The sequence below is a fragment of the Colossoma macropomum genome, unplaced genomic scaffold (genome assembly GCF_904425465.1).
Source record: "Colossoma macropomum unplaced genomic scaffold, Colossoma_macropomum, whole genome shotgun sequence".
NCBI lineage: Eukaryota > Metazoa > Chordata > Actinopteri > Characiformes > Serrasalmidae > Colossoma > Colossoma macropomum.
The window spans coordinates 29,158,139-29,176,691 of record NW_023494784.1 but is presented as its reverse complement, the minus strand read 5'-3'; the positions used below and the strand labels follow the sequence as shown (position 1 = coordinate 29,176,691).

The window sequence follows — 18,553 nt, the reverse complement described above, 5'->3', positions numbered from 1 at the left end:
CGTATTTTTGAAAAGTGTCATTTTTATTTTTATTACAGTTAATGAGCACATTTTTTACTGCCAGTTTTCATTTTACTAATAGTTTTACTTAACTATAATAACTCTGGCACATAGACAGACAGCATGGGCAGCTAAACAGACAGATTTGTCTCTTCTTTCATTTTTGCAGAAATCCAAATAATTCCAAAACGTTCACTACCTTCTCTCACACCTTCATCTCTGCATCCATATACCTGTCCATCTGTTTCTCTGATCATTTGATTAAAAAGGATGAATGACTGAATTAGGATGTAAGCATTATGATGTGTGTTAATGTTTATGCCTCACCTGCCAATGTCCCTGTCTCACTGCACAAAAAAGCGAACACATTCCTCTTCTGTTCACCTGCTGCACCTGTGCACCCTCCTCCAACAGGTAACTACACACATCCATCTTCCCTCGCCCTGCCGCCGCTGTTAGAGCTAGAAAACCAAACATACAAACACATTAGATGCACATTTACACTGAACAATAATGTGCATCATGCAAGTTACAGTGCAAAAGTAACACTGTAACACTGTGAAGGAGAACAAAGCTTTAAACTGAATATTGGCATGACTGTGTTCCTCTGGTTTGGAAATTCCAGTTACACACAATTAAGCTATGACTGGCTAATGAGCTAATTACAGACCAGTGTTTTCTCTCCATGTCTGAGAGTGGAGTTGCTTGGAACAGTCAGGCCTGGCAAAGAACTGCATTTGCCTGTGACACAAAATATTGGATCTAATCAGGTTGTCTAGGTTACAGCCGTTACACCAGTCCAAAGCTGGGTGCAACACTTTTTTTCTTGGAAGCAAGTGGTGTTCCAAACCTTAATCAAATCACTAGTTCATTCATTTATTATTATTTAATTATAAAACCAGTTTCATAATGATTGGGTCTACCTAAGATCTGTGCATAAGCTAAATGAAGAAAGTGGGCGCAAAGAGTAAGCAGCAAAAGAACAGAAACAAACAAATGCTTCATTAATCATACCCCATACCATCCACCCCATAACATTTTGACAGAAAGGGGGTGGACAGTATGGGATTTGGGGGGTAAAAATGCGTGAGAAATGTCAAGTGTGGCTTGAAATTGTGAGAGTCTCACAACCAACGCTTGACAGTTGGCAGCCTTGGAATTATTTTCCACAGCTGTTAACTTTTGCAATCATATGTTTACAGAATGTGAATTGGGTGTGTTTTCATCATTTGCACTGAGGCAAATACTTGCTGCTTTTAAAGAAAGCAGAACATGCATTAATTGAGACATGTCAGGTTTTACAAAAACAACAAAAGTTCTAACTTCTGACTTGGTGCTGTAACACCTTTAGCTACTAAGCAAACTATAGGCTTGTACTTCTGCAGTTGCATGCAATGAACAAACAGAGCAATTAAATTGCTATTCACTATGGCAGTGAATCACTCTTAAATACTTTCTATGGCAATTAATCGTCAGACAAAATTTCATGATTGCGGTAGGCCTAATTGCAACTGTCTATGAAGAACTACTGTGAGCTCCCAAAACACGTTATATGCTGAGTTTTCTGAATATCATTATCATATAATCAGCTTTCAGGTTTATGTATCTGAATCTGAGAGTGGAACCCACTGAAGTACAAAAGGTGCAGTAAAATCCAAAAAGGTTAAGTGATACTGAGCTAGAGATGGAAATCCATGTGTGGGCAAATGATAACAGATCTGTCTGTCAGCATGAGTCAGACCAGCAAATCCATCAAACACACAGGCCCTTCAGAGAGCTGAGAGCAAGAACAGTGACAGGATGTCATTCGGTCCCTGCCACCGCCCTTTCCTCTCTACTCCCTCTCAAAATGTAGGTCTAGGCCATTTAAAGCACTCTAATCTCAAGTGCACCACTCAACCGTAGGTTTCTGGTGACTGACTGTATAATTTTAAGTTAGGTGGTCCACCTGTGAGTTCTGACCCTTTTGAATTATGATTACCCATGTTCCTCCCTATCTCATTCCAACTTGACTCCACCATGCAACTGTAATTAATGGAATGACTTATACTGCTAAACCCTGTGTGCTACAAAATCCCAACCTATTAATGAAACACTAACAACACTGCACACCATGTGTTAATTTCACTCTCTTGATTGGAGCTTTTCATCATTTAAAAATAATTCCAACTGTAGATGCACTAGACAAAAGCAATATATAAGAGCCTCCAGGCTACTGAACATGACATTTCTCTTAATGTTTTCTATTCAAGCTAAAGCCACTGGAAATTCACAATGAATAGCCATTTATTTAGCAAGAATTACTTTATGAATAAGTATACTTCTAATTTATGAGAATTAATTCATAATCTATAGTCACTTTTTTCAGCACAGTGCCACAGCAGAAACTGAAAAGAACTGCAAACTCTCCATTAACAAAATGTTATTTCTGCATATCTTCATTCCAAAGCCTTTCTGCCATTCAAGTGGTGCTTCTGTCAGACATATATAATGTACCAGGCAGCTACCCAATGCTGTATTCACATCCAACCTGCTGTCAACAAAAGACAATAACACCACACACAGAAATTGTTTTGCTTTTACTGGCAGAATAAGGATTTGTTCTCAGCAGCACCAGCACCAAATCGTAATCCAATTTCCCTGCTGTACACTGCAGAAGATCTATCTGCATACATAAAGACATAATTCTTTTGTGGCTAGTGTGACATATGGAATATTATTTTTATGGCGAGCTGTTATATGGAAGAATTACATCATGGGAAGCAGTAAGCTTGGGGTTGTGAACACAATTCTAATAGAAGACAGAATTATTTTTCAAGAGGAATTTCTGTACACTAGTTTTAAATGGAATTTTCATCAAGTAAAATCTAAGATAAAGGTAAGATACCATCTTTAATGTAATCTATACCTTACTTTTCACTTAGCCAAATCCAGACTACAGCTGAATAACCTTCTGGTCATGAATCCTGGATCACGCCTCTGTACTCCGATAATGAAGTGATTAATCTTTCTATGCTTCAGTAATGACAACGTTAGAGGCATTGCAGAGACGCATCAGAGTTACCGTGAATGGGCATGAGAACTGAAGCACTGTGCTCATATAGGCAGGCAATTAGGCCCCAGTCTGCATTCAATAGACGCAGTGCTGGGTGGCAGAGCATCTCTCCAGGAATCGGGTCACTGCAGCCAGGACGAGTGCAATGGGGACACCCGCTAAAGTGGCCTGGAAGAGTGGATGCGAACCACATTAACAGGGCTCTGACTCATTCATTTGGTAAAAAGAAATTTAATGCTAAGTGCTTATAGGAAGCAGGCAGCCATGACCATTATTATTCACAGTAATGCACTTCTGTCTGGATTGATTGGATACTTAATGCAATGCTTGTCAAAGAACAAGAAAAATAAAAAGCGTTATTGGAATAAGATCAGCAATACATCTACAATGTGCCATAATTAAAAAATCAACAGTAATGTGATGAAGTATTTCAAAATTCACAGCACATGCAAACACTTGTTTTTTTAAAGCCATATACTAGCAAAGGCACAATACCACGCTTTCATTTCCAATACTAAAACCTTGAGTATCAGCCAATACCAATTCTATTTTTTCCTTTACAAAACTTTAAAATGAGCTGTTTCTAATTGAAACCCTTCATTTAAGATGAACATCTAAATGCTCAAACTACTCAATCACTCTGCGACCCTATAGATAGAAATACACAGCTAACATCACATTACAGAATGTTAGAGAGTGCCATTTCAGGACAGATTTTTTTTACAGGATTGGATCAGATTCATTCCTTTTTTTCCCCTCCAATATCCAATCTAGTATTTTCTTTCCACTGGCCGTAAACCCATACCCATCAATACCAATATGCCATCTCTTCAAAATACCAAAACACTCTTCAGATAACTATCAACACTCCCAAAAACACTGCCACCTTGGTAAGTGAAACCATCTTAACCCCTTAAAATCCTAGTCTTATTACATACTAAGGCTTATTATTCAGTAACTACAGGAACTTCATTTCTAACTGGTTGAGCTATTCTTAGGTTACAGAAGTACTTTGGGCCTGCTGGCAGGCCCCAGCTATGTAAGGGGTTAAATCTAGTGAATATTCTAATTTAATGCAACGTTTTCATTACAAAAGATATTATCGGTATAACTTGTCGATTAAATTTTAACATGAATTTCCGAATTTCTTAGTCATCTGAACATGTGTTCCAAAGGCCTTAACATGGACAACTTCACAAATTTGCTTCAATTTGAATGGTGACCTACAAATGGAATTTTGAATATTTCTTCATTTTACTTGTCACAATTTTTCTTTGTTTTACATTTTCAAGATTCTAAAACTTTCTGTACTTTATTTGTGTAAACACAAAAACAGACAGGCAAAAAAGTACCTCATCCCCACTGTGAAGTATGGTGGCAGATTTGTCATGTTGTGGGGCTGTTCTTCCAAAGGCCTTGCACTACTTGTTTGGATACATGGTATCAAAGACTCCATTAAGTTCCAGCAGAAATAAGATCAAAATCTGACTGCCTCAGACAGGAAGCTCAAACTGGGCCATAGTTTGGATTTTCCAGCAAGACAAAGATCCAAAGCACACCTCAAAATCAACATAAAAAGTAGTTCACTGACCACAGAAAGTTTTGCCATGGCCATTCCAATCCCCTGAACTAAACTCCATAGAAAACCTGTGGGCTGGAGAGTCCACAAGCATGGGCTTTAGAATCTGAAGAATCTAGAGAGGTTCTTTATGAAGGAATCGTCTCAGATCTTTTGCCGTATGTTCTTCAGTCTCATTAAGCATTATAGGAGAAGACTCAGAGCTGTTATCTTTGCAAAGCGAGGCTGCACAGAATATTAAATTAAGAGGTGCCAACAATTGTAGCACACACAGATTTGAGAAAAAATATTTATTTCAGGCTAAAATTTACTTTGTTTTAATCACTGTACTTCAAATAAAGGTTAGAGTTAAGATCAAATGGATAAGCAATAAAGATCTTTTTTTTTTACAGCCTGTTTTGCTCATGTTTACCAGGGGTGCCTATATTTATGTAAGGAAGTATTTCCAGTTAGTGAAACTGTCTTATTCTGTCTGCAGATAATTAGGCTTGTTTCAAACATTATTTCTTGAAACAAGCAAAGTTATCTGCCAGGGCAATTAGATCATTTTCATGAACTACATAATTTAGCTTGTATGATAAAATAATCCTTGAAACATGCAAAACTGTCTGCCAAAGGAATAAGACAATTTCACTAGATACAATTACAAAGAGAAAACATGTTCTGAAGCAAGTTAAATAAAATTATAATATTCTTCCAATAATCTCATAACGAGAAACGATGGACATCCTGACTATTTATTAAGCCAAGATATTGTTTTCGCACCAAAATTAAAAACAAAAAAATGCAAGTAAAAATTTTCTCAGCAGCCATTACTAGCCAATCCGGAGCTGGGCTCCCTGATAATAGACTGACCTATATCCAAATGCTATTTGTTAGTGGGACAGTGTGCTGTACTTGAGGAGTGACCACAGAGAGACCATTGTTCCTGTCCTCTTCTACTGCTGTCACACACACAGTGTGCACTGGAGTTCAGCGAAGAAGAGCTGCCAAAAGTCCGGAAGAGCAACAGGGGCATTTGTGCACCAAACACTGAGACTGAGCGTATCAAAGATGCAACTGACTGAGAGAGACAATAAAGGGCAAGAATACCTGTAAAAGACACACGTATTCTTTACCTTCCATGTACATGCTCTGTATTTTTGATCAGCAAACTTCTCAAAAGTCTCAAAAGGTCTCAGCTATGGGGGTTATTTTAGGTAAAGGAGTGGCGGGGGGGTAGCGGAGTGTTGGGGAGCCAGGGGTAGTTGCAGTGTCAGTGTTAATTCAACTGTCTGATCAGTTGAAGCTCTGTTTATAGTCAGCTTCCCACTCAATGAATATCTTAACATCCCTGTTGAGCTGAGCATTCTCTTGCTTGATGTGTTCTCTTGTCTCATTTTATGTACGTATTCACATCATACACAGCACCACATTATACACAAACCTTGAAGTGACATAATCACCCTGCAGTGTGTGAGTATGGGTGTGTGTGTGTTTTATGTGGGTGAAATAAATCTTCAGAACATACCACACATTTCAATTTACGCTCTTTATGCCTGAAGGCCTTGGTCTTTATCGTATCTCGCAGACATCTCTGTGGCTGCAGGCAGAAATCCGCCAATCTATTTCGTAAGATGCTATGAGTCACACAGGAACAACAGGAAGGCTTTTATGTGCTATCTACCATTCAGTCTCATTTCTGAAGCCCATCTTCAACTTTCTCCAGCCAGCCACAGGGACCCGAGTCTCCTGTGGTTACCTCCAGCCAGCCATCTTTCACCATCTGAATAGTTTTCTGTCACTGTTCTACATGTTCTTTCCCAGTGACTGCAACTGCACCACAGCTACATACACAAACAAAGAGACGGGGTTCACCAAACCTGAGTTACATTTTAAAACATAAGCTGTGCTCGAATCCTGTGCTTTTTGATCTGGACATCATTTCTTTAAAAGCTACCAAAGGTCTGCCTGTACTGTTCAGGATGTGTGATTAAATGTCCTATATGCAGTGCAGCAGGAAAAACTAGAACTAAAACTCTGAAAACTGAAAGTTTTAAATGAACCAAAACCTCTGCCGGCCTAAAGCTTTGTTTTGATTTTGGTGATGCTAGCTTAAAACCTCAAAGAGCAGCAAATCAACCCTGTGAACAAGACAGCACTGCATGGTGGCCTAAGGAAATGGATGATCAAAAACAAAGGATATATTATTATGTACATCAAAAAAAAACCTTTAAGTAAGCTTATCGAGCTTCTTTGAAATTTAAAGCCTGAAAGCCAAATACTGATATCAGATGTTCTTTAGTATAGAACACACAATATGAACAACAAATGAGAAAGATGTTAAGGGAGTATAATGATAGTGTCTATTTTAATGGACTCTTATTCTAGCACTTCAGCATTCAGTTTCAAATGGCCAAAGCCACTCAGATAACCAACAGGGTAAGCTAGAGATGCTCTACAAAGATAAAAGCAAACATGCGCCCAGATACATCCATTTCCAAGGAAACAGAGTAAGATAAAACAGTCTGTATCAAATCACGCCAAATATTTTGTGAAACAGCGGTGTGGTTTTCGAACAGCTGCAGTCACGGCAATAGAGATTTGAGCTTCCAGAGAAAAGGGCAAAATGAGGGCAAAAGGAAAGTGGTTTTCACCCAGCTGACATCAAATATGAGCACAGGCGAGAGGAGGTCATCAGAGAATGTGAAAAAGAGAGAGAGAGACAGAGAGAGAAGCACAGATTAAAGGGCAGTGTACCTGTTTCTCCCCATAGTGTATCATGAGCATCAATCTGCACAACCAGTTCATTTTTCAAGGCCAGTAAGCTTTTCACCACCTGCCAAAAAAACAAAGATTTATTGTAACATTAAATATAAACAATAATAATATTACACACAAATAATTAACAAAAACAAAGGGAAAATGATTCTTTTGACCTTTCTTTCTATTGAAAGAAAGGTCAAAAGAAAGAGGAAAACATAAAAAGACAACGAAGTAGAGCCACACAGGCAGTCGAGCAGGGCTTGAGAGAGGGCTGTGTGGGTGATGGAAAGAGCTCAGGTGATCAATAGAGAGCTGCCACAGAGAGTTATATTCTCTCCAAGCTGATCCATTAATAAGACTGAAGTGCAGATGGCAGAAGAATAGGTGATGAGGTACTTCAGTGAGGTACTTGTTTAACCTTTTTAATAACCAAGTGCTTTACTAACACTCTCCCCTCTTCCCTCAAACACTTTCTCATCCCTAACTAACAGTACACACACTATCTGCCATACACATACACTCTCAGTCTGCCCCTCACTGCATGCTGTTTATTTCTACCTCAACCCACTATCGCTAGCAATATTCATTCTCATTCTAAAATCTTCACTACAACTCTTCCATCTCCCTCTAACTCCCCCTCACTGTGTTTAAATGCACACTAATAATACAATCAGTTACCAGATCACTCAAGGGGCCATGCACACTACAAAAACAGCATACTATGCTATATATGATTAAAACTCATTGGATTTCAAAAAATACTTTATCTTTGTTATATCTGCACATAAACCGATCAGGCATAACACTATATCCTTGTTTCTATGGTCATTGTCCATTTTATCAGCTCCACTTACTATGTAGGTGCACTTTGTAGTTCTACAATTACAGACTGTAGTTCATCTGTTTCTCTGCATACTTTGTTAGCCCCCTTTTACCCTGTTCTTCAGTGGTCAGGACCCCCATGGACCCTCACGGAGCAGATACTATTTGGGTGGTGGATCATTCTCAGCACTGCAGTAACACTGACATGGTGGTGGTGTGTTAGTGTGTGTTGTGCTGGTACGAGTGGATCAGACACAGCAGTGCTGCTGGAGTTTTTAAACACCTCAATGTCACTGCTGGACTGAGAATAGTCCACCAACCAAAAATATCCAGCCAACAGTGTCCTGTGGGCAGCATCCTGTGACCACTGATGAAGGACTAGAGGATGACCAACACAAACTGTGCAGCAACAGATGAACTATCATCTCTGACTTTACATCTACAAGGTGGACTGACAAGGTAGAAGTGTCTAATATAGTGGACAGTGAGTGGACACAGTGTTTAAAAACTCCAGCAGCACTGCTGTGTCTGATCCACTCGTACCAGCACAACAAACACTAAGACACCACCACCATGTCAGTGTTACTGCAGTGCTGAGAATGATCCACCACCCAAATAGTATCTGCTCCGTGAGGGTCCATGGGGGTCCTGACCTCTGAAGAACAGGGTAAAAGGGGGCTAACAAAGTATGCAGAGAAACAGATGGACTACAGCCTGTAATTGCAGAACGTCAAAATGCACCTATATAGTAAGTGGAGCTGATAAAATGGGCAATGAGCGTAAAAACAAGGAGGTGGTCATAATGTTATGCCTGATCGGTGTGTGTGCAAACATAACTTGAAAGAAAACAACTGGCCTGCAAGCAGTAAAAACCACAGTAATTCAACCACATCTGTACACAAATGGGCTAAAATATTGATTAGCTGAACTAGGTACTGGATGTTAACTGTAAATACTGGGCTTTCTTGAGGAGAGGAATGGAAATCGTTACACACGGATACATAAAATCACATTGTATTGTTCATTTGTTGATTTGTATTTACTCTAATGTTAGTATTTTTTAACTAATAAATGCTTATCAGGCTGTAAAAAGAAGTCTACAGGCAGGTTACAAAGCAAATGTATGAGGACCATGCATCATATATTTAAAAACAAAACTGGCTGACTTACTTGCATGTACTACATGTACTCAAATGATGAATTATTGTCAAAATCAAGATTTTTTTGTGCAGTTATCAGATTATTTTGTACATGTAATTTTACTCTTTATCTGTTTCTCCTCTCTTTCTTTTCTTTTTTCTGGCTGATTTGTACTTCCTTCACAAGAAGGCTGAAAAAGTAAAGCATGGCCTTACAGCACCCAGACTGCAGTCTCACTAGCCTGTTGCCATGGCTAATCTCCCGTGGCAACCGTATCCTTACAGCACCTATCAGGAGTGGAGAGGTAAATGTTCACCACAGAGACACCTTGGGAAACAAGCTTTACCACAAATAATGACTGTGTGTGTGTGATTGTACTGAATGTATTCGTGTGTTAGCTGACTCGTGCATTATGTTACTATAAAGGCTTTTTACAAGGTTTTGTTCATGTGACTGCGTGTGCGCAGGGGTCAAAGACACCATTTGCTCTAGTGCCCTGACGTCAGTCCTTCACATTTTTGCCACTAAAAATACAGAGGCTGTGGCCCGAGCGGCCATTTGCCTTGGACATTTTTTGTCTTAACAATTCACTTGACCAGTTGAATTGTCACACATTCAAAAATGTCCTCCATTAATAACAAAACAAAACAACTTTTCACCTTCCCAAGTGAGATTCAGAGCCTGTTTGGTCAGACATGGGACTAACTGCATCAGACCAAAAGATTGTGTCAAAATTTACCACCATAACGACTTACAAGACAACAAGTGGCAGCTTCTTTTTAGAACTTGAAGCATTTCATTGCAGCCTGCCACAATGTCTGGGTTACTGAAATATGGCTTTACTGCGAGTGGCAGGGTTGACAATAAAAAAAGAATCAGATGACGATGGCTATGAAAAACAAACAAATTACAAAAAATTGAGCAGACAAATATGGCTGGAGTATGACTGAGAAGGATGTGATGTCCTGTCGAGCATGTTGTCAGTTTCCACACCAGCAGACACCACAAGTTCATTCTTTACCTGGAGTAACTTATTTAGAAAACACAACATTTAAAACCACAAACGCTGGACGGGCTAATTGATCAAAGTCTGATAAAGATGGCAAGTAAGTGGGAATGAATGTCAAGAATCTTCAATTTGACTGTAATGTGAAAAATGAGGATCCTATCATGTCATTCACTGGTTTGACTGGTATAATGGGGAAAAAAATGGGGTGGACGTGGAAGACTCAAAAAGCATAATGTGACTGGTCTGTGGTACTGAAGCAGGCTTGTTAATTGTAAATAAAATGTATATATGACAAATATGTTTCTATAATTATATAGATTTGTATATCTATATGCGTTTGTATGTGTTAGCTGACCTTTGTATGTCCTGCGGTGGGGGCTGCTATAAGGTTCTGTTAAAAGGCTTTGCTTTACAGTTTTCAATTGTGTGTGTTTGTATGTATTATTTGACCTGCATGTCTCTAACGCTGGAGGTTGCTACAAAGATCTGTTATACGACTTTGCTTTGCAGGCTCTGATTATAAAAGTGTGTGTGTGCCGACCTTTGTGTGCCCTGTGGTGGAAGCTGCTGTAAGGGTCTGTGGCAGGGCTTGGCTTTTCCAGATTCTGGTTATGTAAAAGTATGTGTGTGTGCACATGTGTTAGCTGACCTGCGTGTGTCCCATGCTGGAGGCTGCTATAAGGGATTGCTGCAGGGCTTTGCTCTTCAGGCTGAGCTCATGCTGTTGATCCTCTCTGCTCCACTGCTGCTCCAGCAGATACTGGATAATGTCAGGATGCCCCCTTAGAGCTGCATGCACTAGGGCACTTTGACCACTCTTATCCACATGATCCACCTGAGAAAAATACACCACAGGGCATGCCATCCAAAAATATTTTTCATTAGATTTCCATGCAATTACATTGAATAGAGCAACATCACTAACACATATGTGCACGAAGGGAGTTTTCCATTTGTCTTGTAAAGTACTTCAAACCAAATCACCATTAAATGAAATTAAATTCAGGAAACTTTTTCACTTTGTAAAGTCCTACTCATCACTATCATGAACAGTTATCTGTGTTATCACTGGAAAAGAGACTATCATGAGATCTACCATATTGTATTATGTCCTGAACAGATCCAAGGCCCAGTGTGCATGTTTTGGTAACTTGCCTTGGCTCCTCTTTTGCAAAGCAGACTGACGAGGCCCAGGTGACCTGCTGCAGCAGCATAACTAAGGGGACTCATGCCGCTCTCCGATGCTACATCCACACTTGCTCCGAACTCCAGCAGCAGAGCCACCATCTCATGATGACCCAAATGCGCCTGTACGCATAGCACTGGCGCGTTGTTTAGCACCTCCGTACGGTAGTTTACGTTTGCTCCACCCAACATCAGCAAGCGGCTCACCTGCACACATTCAGCACAGGATAAAAACCTTTAACACAGGCCCGGCAAACTGGATCACAATTAGAAACTCAGTCCAGATCAACAAATTCAAAACACTGGAAAAAATCAACGAGTCCATTGCTCCATTTAAACCAATGCTGTTATTGCTCACTTAGCCAAATTATGAAAATAAGTGGGAGCTCCATAGTCAAACATCTGGTGGATTTTCCATCTTAATCTCTTCTCCTCCTCCTAAACCAGTCAACAGCATGTTTTTGTGGTTTTATTTATGAGATTAAAAGGAACCTTATGTCTATATATCTCACAAATTCAATCACTGCATCTGCAATAGCTTGTAAGTCAAAGAATGCCCATGAAGCTGAACTGATGACGTTATTAAAGTGCCTCTCTGCACCAGCATAAAGGCTTTAGAGGGTCGACAGAGGTGTTATGGTGCAGTGGGTTTACTTTTCAGTCATTTTGAATAATTATTTTCCTCCCTCTCTGAAACACCTTATCCTGCGTCTGGAGCGTGCTGAAACACCTGCTGATTGGTAAAGCACGCTAATCACAATGGGCTTATTCATTACGGACTCTGGCACACAGTGGCACATTCTGGAGCAGGCTTTAATCAGGCACTATTTTTCCTTTGGATAAGAGAATTGAATGAATATTAAATGAATGATCAGTGATAGATGCAATTCTCCGTTAGTGCTGAAAACAGTGAGGACCAAGTACAAAAGCAGAGAACATGTACTTTGGGAGGGTGGAGGAAGAGAAAAGAGAGAGACAGACAGAGACAGACAGAGAGAGAGAGAAAGAATATAGAGTAACTTTGAGTGATGCTTTCCTGAAGGGTTTTCAAAAAGTTTTTTCTTCCTCCAAAAAGAAAAACAAACAACCCAAATGACAGTGCATGAGGAGGGAGAAGAAAAAACTAGGATAATTTTTGCTTTGAGCTAAAATTCATCATTTCAGCTCATAATTGCCCTGAAAGCCCGAGGATGGCATTTCCTGCTTCAATAACAGAGTGGGCTTGCAAACAAAACTAGCACAATTTACCAAAGAAATCATTTATCTGGCTCCACCATTAACATGCCCTTTTGTTTATCAAATTACTACTATTTTAAATGGCCCAGTAATTACTTAAAATGCCAAAAGGTCTTCCTCTTTTTCCATAGCAAGCTTGCAGCAGAGATGGTGATGTATGAGGCTAATGGCAGTGAAGTGTGCAGTTAGTTTCTTGCTGTGTGGGAATATCTGGAAGGTACTCCACAAGTAAGGTAGTTAATGGGAGACCGAAATCAAACCTTTCTTTACAGAGAATTACTCCCTCAATCTGTATCATAACATGTCACACTGCAAGAGTTCATAGGAATTTAAAAAACCCAGGATCAAGCAGAGATGCACAATAGGAAAGAAACAGAGAAAGAGGGAGTAAAAGAGGGAGAGTACTTCATAAAGTTTTTTCAAATGTTTTCCATATTCAAAATCATTAGTTATTAATTTTCTTTCATAATCTTAAATAAATAACAGTAATCTCTAATAGTAATTATAATACATACATACATATATATATATATATATATATATATATATACACACACACACACACACACACACATATATATATATATATATATATAGTAATTATAATACATAAATAAATACACACACACACACACACACACACACATATATATATATATATATATATATATATATATAGTTATAATACACACACACACACAAAAGTTTAGCTTATAACCTATACTTAGTTGCAGTTTTAAGTATGTGACGTTAATGTTTACAGGTTATAAACCTTGTTGGGGTTCTGGAGCAGGCTACGGCTGTGCTAGAGATTTAAAGAGCCTATTTCCTCCTTCTGGTAATAATACACATAAATATACATAGTAAATGTAATTTATTCAAGCACTTGGTATGTTTTATTAATAACAAGGGACACAGTTTTATAAAATAAAAATATTTACAAGGAGTAATTGTATAAATTTCAGGGCTTATAATCTAGTTAGTACTGCTATTTGTAGATAATCAAGGATCAAGTTTTGGTATCAGTCGGGAAATAGTGGTATCGATGCACCCCTAGAAGTCAGCTTTCATGTATATATTTTACCATTCAAGAACAAACTAGTTCTAGCTAACAATCCAGCACAAAGAGCTGCCAATGTAATAGAAAGCGAATGCAGTACCCCTAACTCCCCAGGGTTCTTCCCTGTGGAGAATTAATGACATTTAATTGACTAACCTTCAGATAAAGGTTACAGCACTGGAACATATAAAAACTATAAACTCTCTTGTGAGACAATTATACTTTTGCTAGTGAGTGGAGAGATTGATCTTTTGTTCCCAATTGCACGAGTGTGTGCACATGTGCTACATATATGACTGCGTCTACTGACCTTGACATTAGGTGTGTATAGGTTCCTTAGGGATGCCAGTGCAGCAGACAGACTGTCAGTACTGCAGCTGATCCACAAACCCTGCAGGACACTGGATGATACTCCAGTCCTCTTACTTTGACCCTGTGGAGAAAACATGCACACATACACACACACATTCTGTAAATTAAGCCACATTTTAAAATATATATTTTATAGAATGCTCAAACACACTCCATCATTCCTTTGACTGTTGCATATCATTTAAGTGGTTTTCAACCTCTTTAAGCCATGACCCCCAAAACACTCCCCTGAAACACACTATAGCACCTTCTTCGCATTTCTCTAGGCAGGGGTGCAGACCTCATAGCATTGGAAGATTGGCTCTGCAGTCCAGTAACATTATCACACATGACTTCCAAACAAATGGAAGAAAACTGCATTTCTAGCCAAAAAGTAACTAAACAACAACCCATCACTTTGGCTTTAATTATGGCAGACTTTCTGACAAGCTGATCCATTATTTGGACACTTTGTAGCATAGCTAGCTTGTAATTGTGTAAATGTCAATACACTCTGAATTTAAAGTGAAGTTAGCTGCATATGTTAACTGACTGGCAAAGCACTGTTGCACAGTTGTGACAGATTGTCTTGTACCCCCTCTTTGAAGGCATATGATGCCCTAAATGTAACTAAAGCCCAGCAGTGAGGCTGCTGAACTTTTCCCTTCTCTGCTATCACTGAAGACGGGCCGGGTCGCCTACAGAGCACCACTAGTAGTCTGTTAATGACGCAGTGTTTTAATTTGAGGGTTGTCCCAGTTTGTAGGGCAAGATTTCAACCACTACTGTTTGTAACTCAGTTCCAAGGGGTTAGGGTGACACTCAAAAACAAGGGGTAGGGGTAAAAAGAAGAAACGGGATTGGGCCTAAGTGTAGCTCTTTATTAAAAGAAAACATAGCATCCAGGCTGCTGAGGATAAACTTGAACAAATCTGAACTGAAATATGCAGAGCAGGAGGTGAACGTGCTGCTGTGATATTTATATGGGCAATTTTATAAACAAAAAATTAAATGTAAGCCTTTGTACGTTTTTTAGATGACCACCCCCAAAATTATCTTGTGACCCAAAACTACTTATTTGATTGATCTCTGTGGGGGTAATATACATTTCCCCAAGTTAATGCAATTTTTGATGGAATAAAATATGATACCACCATCAAGCAGTGACAGCATTACAGTAGTCTTTGTTAATAAATATGATAATTAACTAAAATGAGGTTTGTGTTTACCTTAAATATATGTGCTTTTAGAATGTGGTGTCCCAGCTCCATTGTCTGTTGCCTGTTCAGCTTGCCCTCTTGCCTGGACAACATGAATGCCATCAGGGCATGTCCACTTCTAAAGGGGAAACAAATCAAGAGAGCTTATACATACGCAATAAATCAGACTAATAAATTGATTGAAATGGAAAAAGGAAAACATAACACACTCAAAATAAACTAAAAATAAACAGTTTTAAATAAAAATCAGTGGGTGGCTTAATAAGATATTAATGGTGAAATCACAAGCCAGACTTTATTTTCATTGACATAATTTGTAATCATGATGCAAAACCCCTAAACACACATTTTTTTCCTGCTACTTCCAGACCTGTAAACGAGCTGTCAATGCCCTAGGGAGCAGAACAGAGGTGGAGAGGAGTACTCATGTTCCCCCATGCTCAACTCAAACTCTTGACTGGTGTTCATTAACAGTGAACTTCATTAAAAGGCCATGCATGAATACAGCTGGCTTTGATCAGCTCAGCATCTCTCCTCCACTAAATAAAATGTCGAGCTCTCTTTCTCTTTCATAGAAGAAATAACAAGCTGAAGTGGCGGGACCTTTTTCTCAAGTCCCTCTCTTTCAATGCCAGCACCATGGCCTTTGTTTTTCATTTTATAATGAGAGAGAGATAGAGAGAGAGAGAGAGAGAGTGAGACAGAGAGAGAGATGTGGAAAGGAGGGGTGGGAAAAGTGCGTGTATGACTATGGGGAAGGGTATGTGGTACGAGGAGGTGAGTCACCAGACTTCATTTGTCAGTCCCACAGCTGATGCAGTGAGGACACACATTGTCCAATCAGATCGCACAGTGCTCCACACTAACAAGAACAGGAGATGGACAGAATAACAATTAGGCAGCACTAGACCAGATTGCTCTCGTCTTTATCTACAAGACGCCACAGCATCTAAAATAAGCAGGCCTGTCTACACATTATACTAATCTGTTTAACAGGCCATTGTTTTCTCAAGTTCACAAAATGCACAGCACACGGCCAAGTGAGTTAATATTTCATACGCCTTCATACATATTTAAAAGTGACCGTGTTAGATAAAATTTACTCAGACGCTCGGGTCATTAAGAAAAGTTCAAACTTGTTTCTTTATAATTTCATCTTTCTATTATTCATTATTATCTTTGGGAATGCACTATAGTGTATATTCTAAAACTAACTAAATATGTTCATCCATGTGTGTCAATGTTGCTATTGTTTAATGGTGCAAGTGTGGGGTATTCTAATCAAAGTAGTGTTCTGTAACTGAAGGAGCTTTCTCTTTGTATTAGGCATTCTTACTACAGAAGAGAACTGGTTGGTTATCATAGTCGCCGTGTTGGATGTGGGGGGAACTGGACAGGCAGACCAAAGCAACTTTAACAATGACTGGATCGGAGCATCTCCAAAACGCAAGGCTTGTGGGATGCTGTCGGTCTGCTGTGGTGAGTACCTACTGACGGAGGTCTGAGGGGGGAACAAACCATAAATTGACGACAGGGGTATTGAGCATCCAAGCCTCACTGATGTGCAAGGGCAACAAAGGCTCTAAACAGACAGAAGGGCTACTGTGGCACAAGTCACAGATATTTGTAATGATGGCTACAGTAGGACTATGTTACAACACACAATGCATTGAGTTTGGGGCTGCAAAGCCTCAGTCCAGTGAGAGTACCCATGTTCACCCTTGTCCACCATCTAAAGTGCTCACAATGTGGTCCAAATTCCTCAGACCTCAATCCAAAGAAATATCTGTGGGATGGGCTGGAACAACAAGTCCAATTTGTGTGACTCCACCTCGCCGGTCTGAATCAGCTGCTAATGCCTAAGTGCCAGATACCACAAGGAACCTTTAAAGTTCTTGTAGAGTCCATGCCTCTGCTGGTCAGATCTGTTTTGGCAGCACACTAAGGCCCACCAGCATATTAGGGAGGTGGTCATAATGTTGTGGCTCATTAGTGTATGTCTGTCTACAATAAACCTAAAATGTCATGACTGAAGCTCAATAAAGGGTGTAATTAAGTGCTTTATGAAGACTGATGAAGTCCTCTGCAGGTCTCTGAACATCTCACACAGAAAAAAAAACCAATATGAACACACACCTTTAACAGAGCCCCACAGTTGTCCTCTTGCAGGAGTGGTGGATTTGACCAGATATTTACAGCTCTTATTCTTGACCCAATACAAACTTGCCAATATGAAATCTTTGGCTTTTTGCTTCTTGTACTGTTGAGTGTCTCTGTCTGTGCCTTCAAAAATAAATGCCCTTTCACTAAGAGAGATTCCAAGCTTGCCAGGAGGAGAAAGTCAGAATCTTGGCAGGAGAGGTTATCAGGCTGACGAACAGGGAGATAAAGTGGGAAACAGTGGATACATGAGAGATCGTAGATAAACTGATATCATGAATTGAGCAAACAGTGCTGAAGCTGTCCCAGGATTAGCTCAGAGGTTAACTGAAAGCATGGCATTTGTGCAACAGTAATTTCTCATTAAAACTTTAATTTGTTCTTCACTTTGTAACCTTCTTCACTTTGTTCCCGTGTGAAGCTCAGAAAGAGACAGATGGCCAGTCAGCTCTTTTGAAAAGTAGAAAAATGAAATAGGAGTATGTAACATGCAATCTCTGCACAGATCTGCAGTGTTAACATGGTTTAGATCAATAATACGTCTGACTGTGAAAAACAGAAAAAGTGGGAGCAAAAATAAAATATTAACCTTAAATCAAAAAAGTTTTAATCATTTTAATAACTAATATCTATAAATCAATAAAACACTGTGGATTGTAGCTCAAAAGTCCATCTTAGACAAACACATACACACCAGAATGTTCAACCTCGAATTCAAAGAAAGGTGGTGAATCTGCTTGGATTTTTCTACTGCAGAAGAAAGTCTGATCTAGCAACTGACAAATCCCCACCGACAACATCATTATTGCAAGAGGGCTGCTAAAAAATGTGTCCAGTGAGCAGACAAATTACTTGGTTCAGTATTGATTTCTATTCTTACATGGGTACACTTTTTCCACTTGAAAACTACTAAATTCAATTTCAGCCCATTCTTGAGAAAACCACATGCTACTTTCTATTCCACGCTGCAGACTCGACAAATTAAATGCCT

At 39.3% G+C, this 18,553-nt stretch overlaps 1 protein-coding gene across 6 annotated transcripts in view; it reads right to left on the bottom strand.

Annotated features, from left to right (window-relative positions):
- Positions 1-18,553, bottom strand: part of tanc1b (tetratricopeptide repeat, ankyrin repeat and coiled-coil containing 1b) — a 151,549-nt gene that overhangs the window by 7,127 nt on the left and 125,869 nt on the right. For all 6 annotated transcript variants that reach the window (XM_036567584.1, XM_036567612.1, XM_036567593.1 and 3 more), the window contains 6 exons: positions 15,412-15,520; positions 14,142-14,264; positions 11,506-11,742; positions 11,000-11,185; positions 7,374-7,452; positions 328-461 (listed from right to left, as the gene is read on the bottom strand). In XM_036567584.1, coding sequence (XP_036423477.1) covers positions 328-461; positions 7,374-7,452; positions 11,000-11,185; positions 11,506-11,742; positions 14,142-14,264; positions 15,412-15,520 — 868 coding nt within the window. The remainder of the gene's footprint in view (positions 1-327; positions 462-7,373; positions 7,453-10,999; positions 11,186-11,505; positions 11,743-14,141; positions 14,265-15,411; positions 15,521-18,553) is intronic.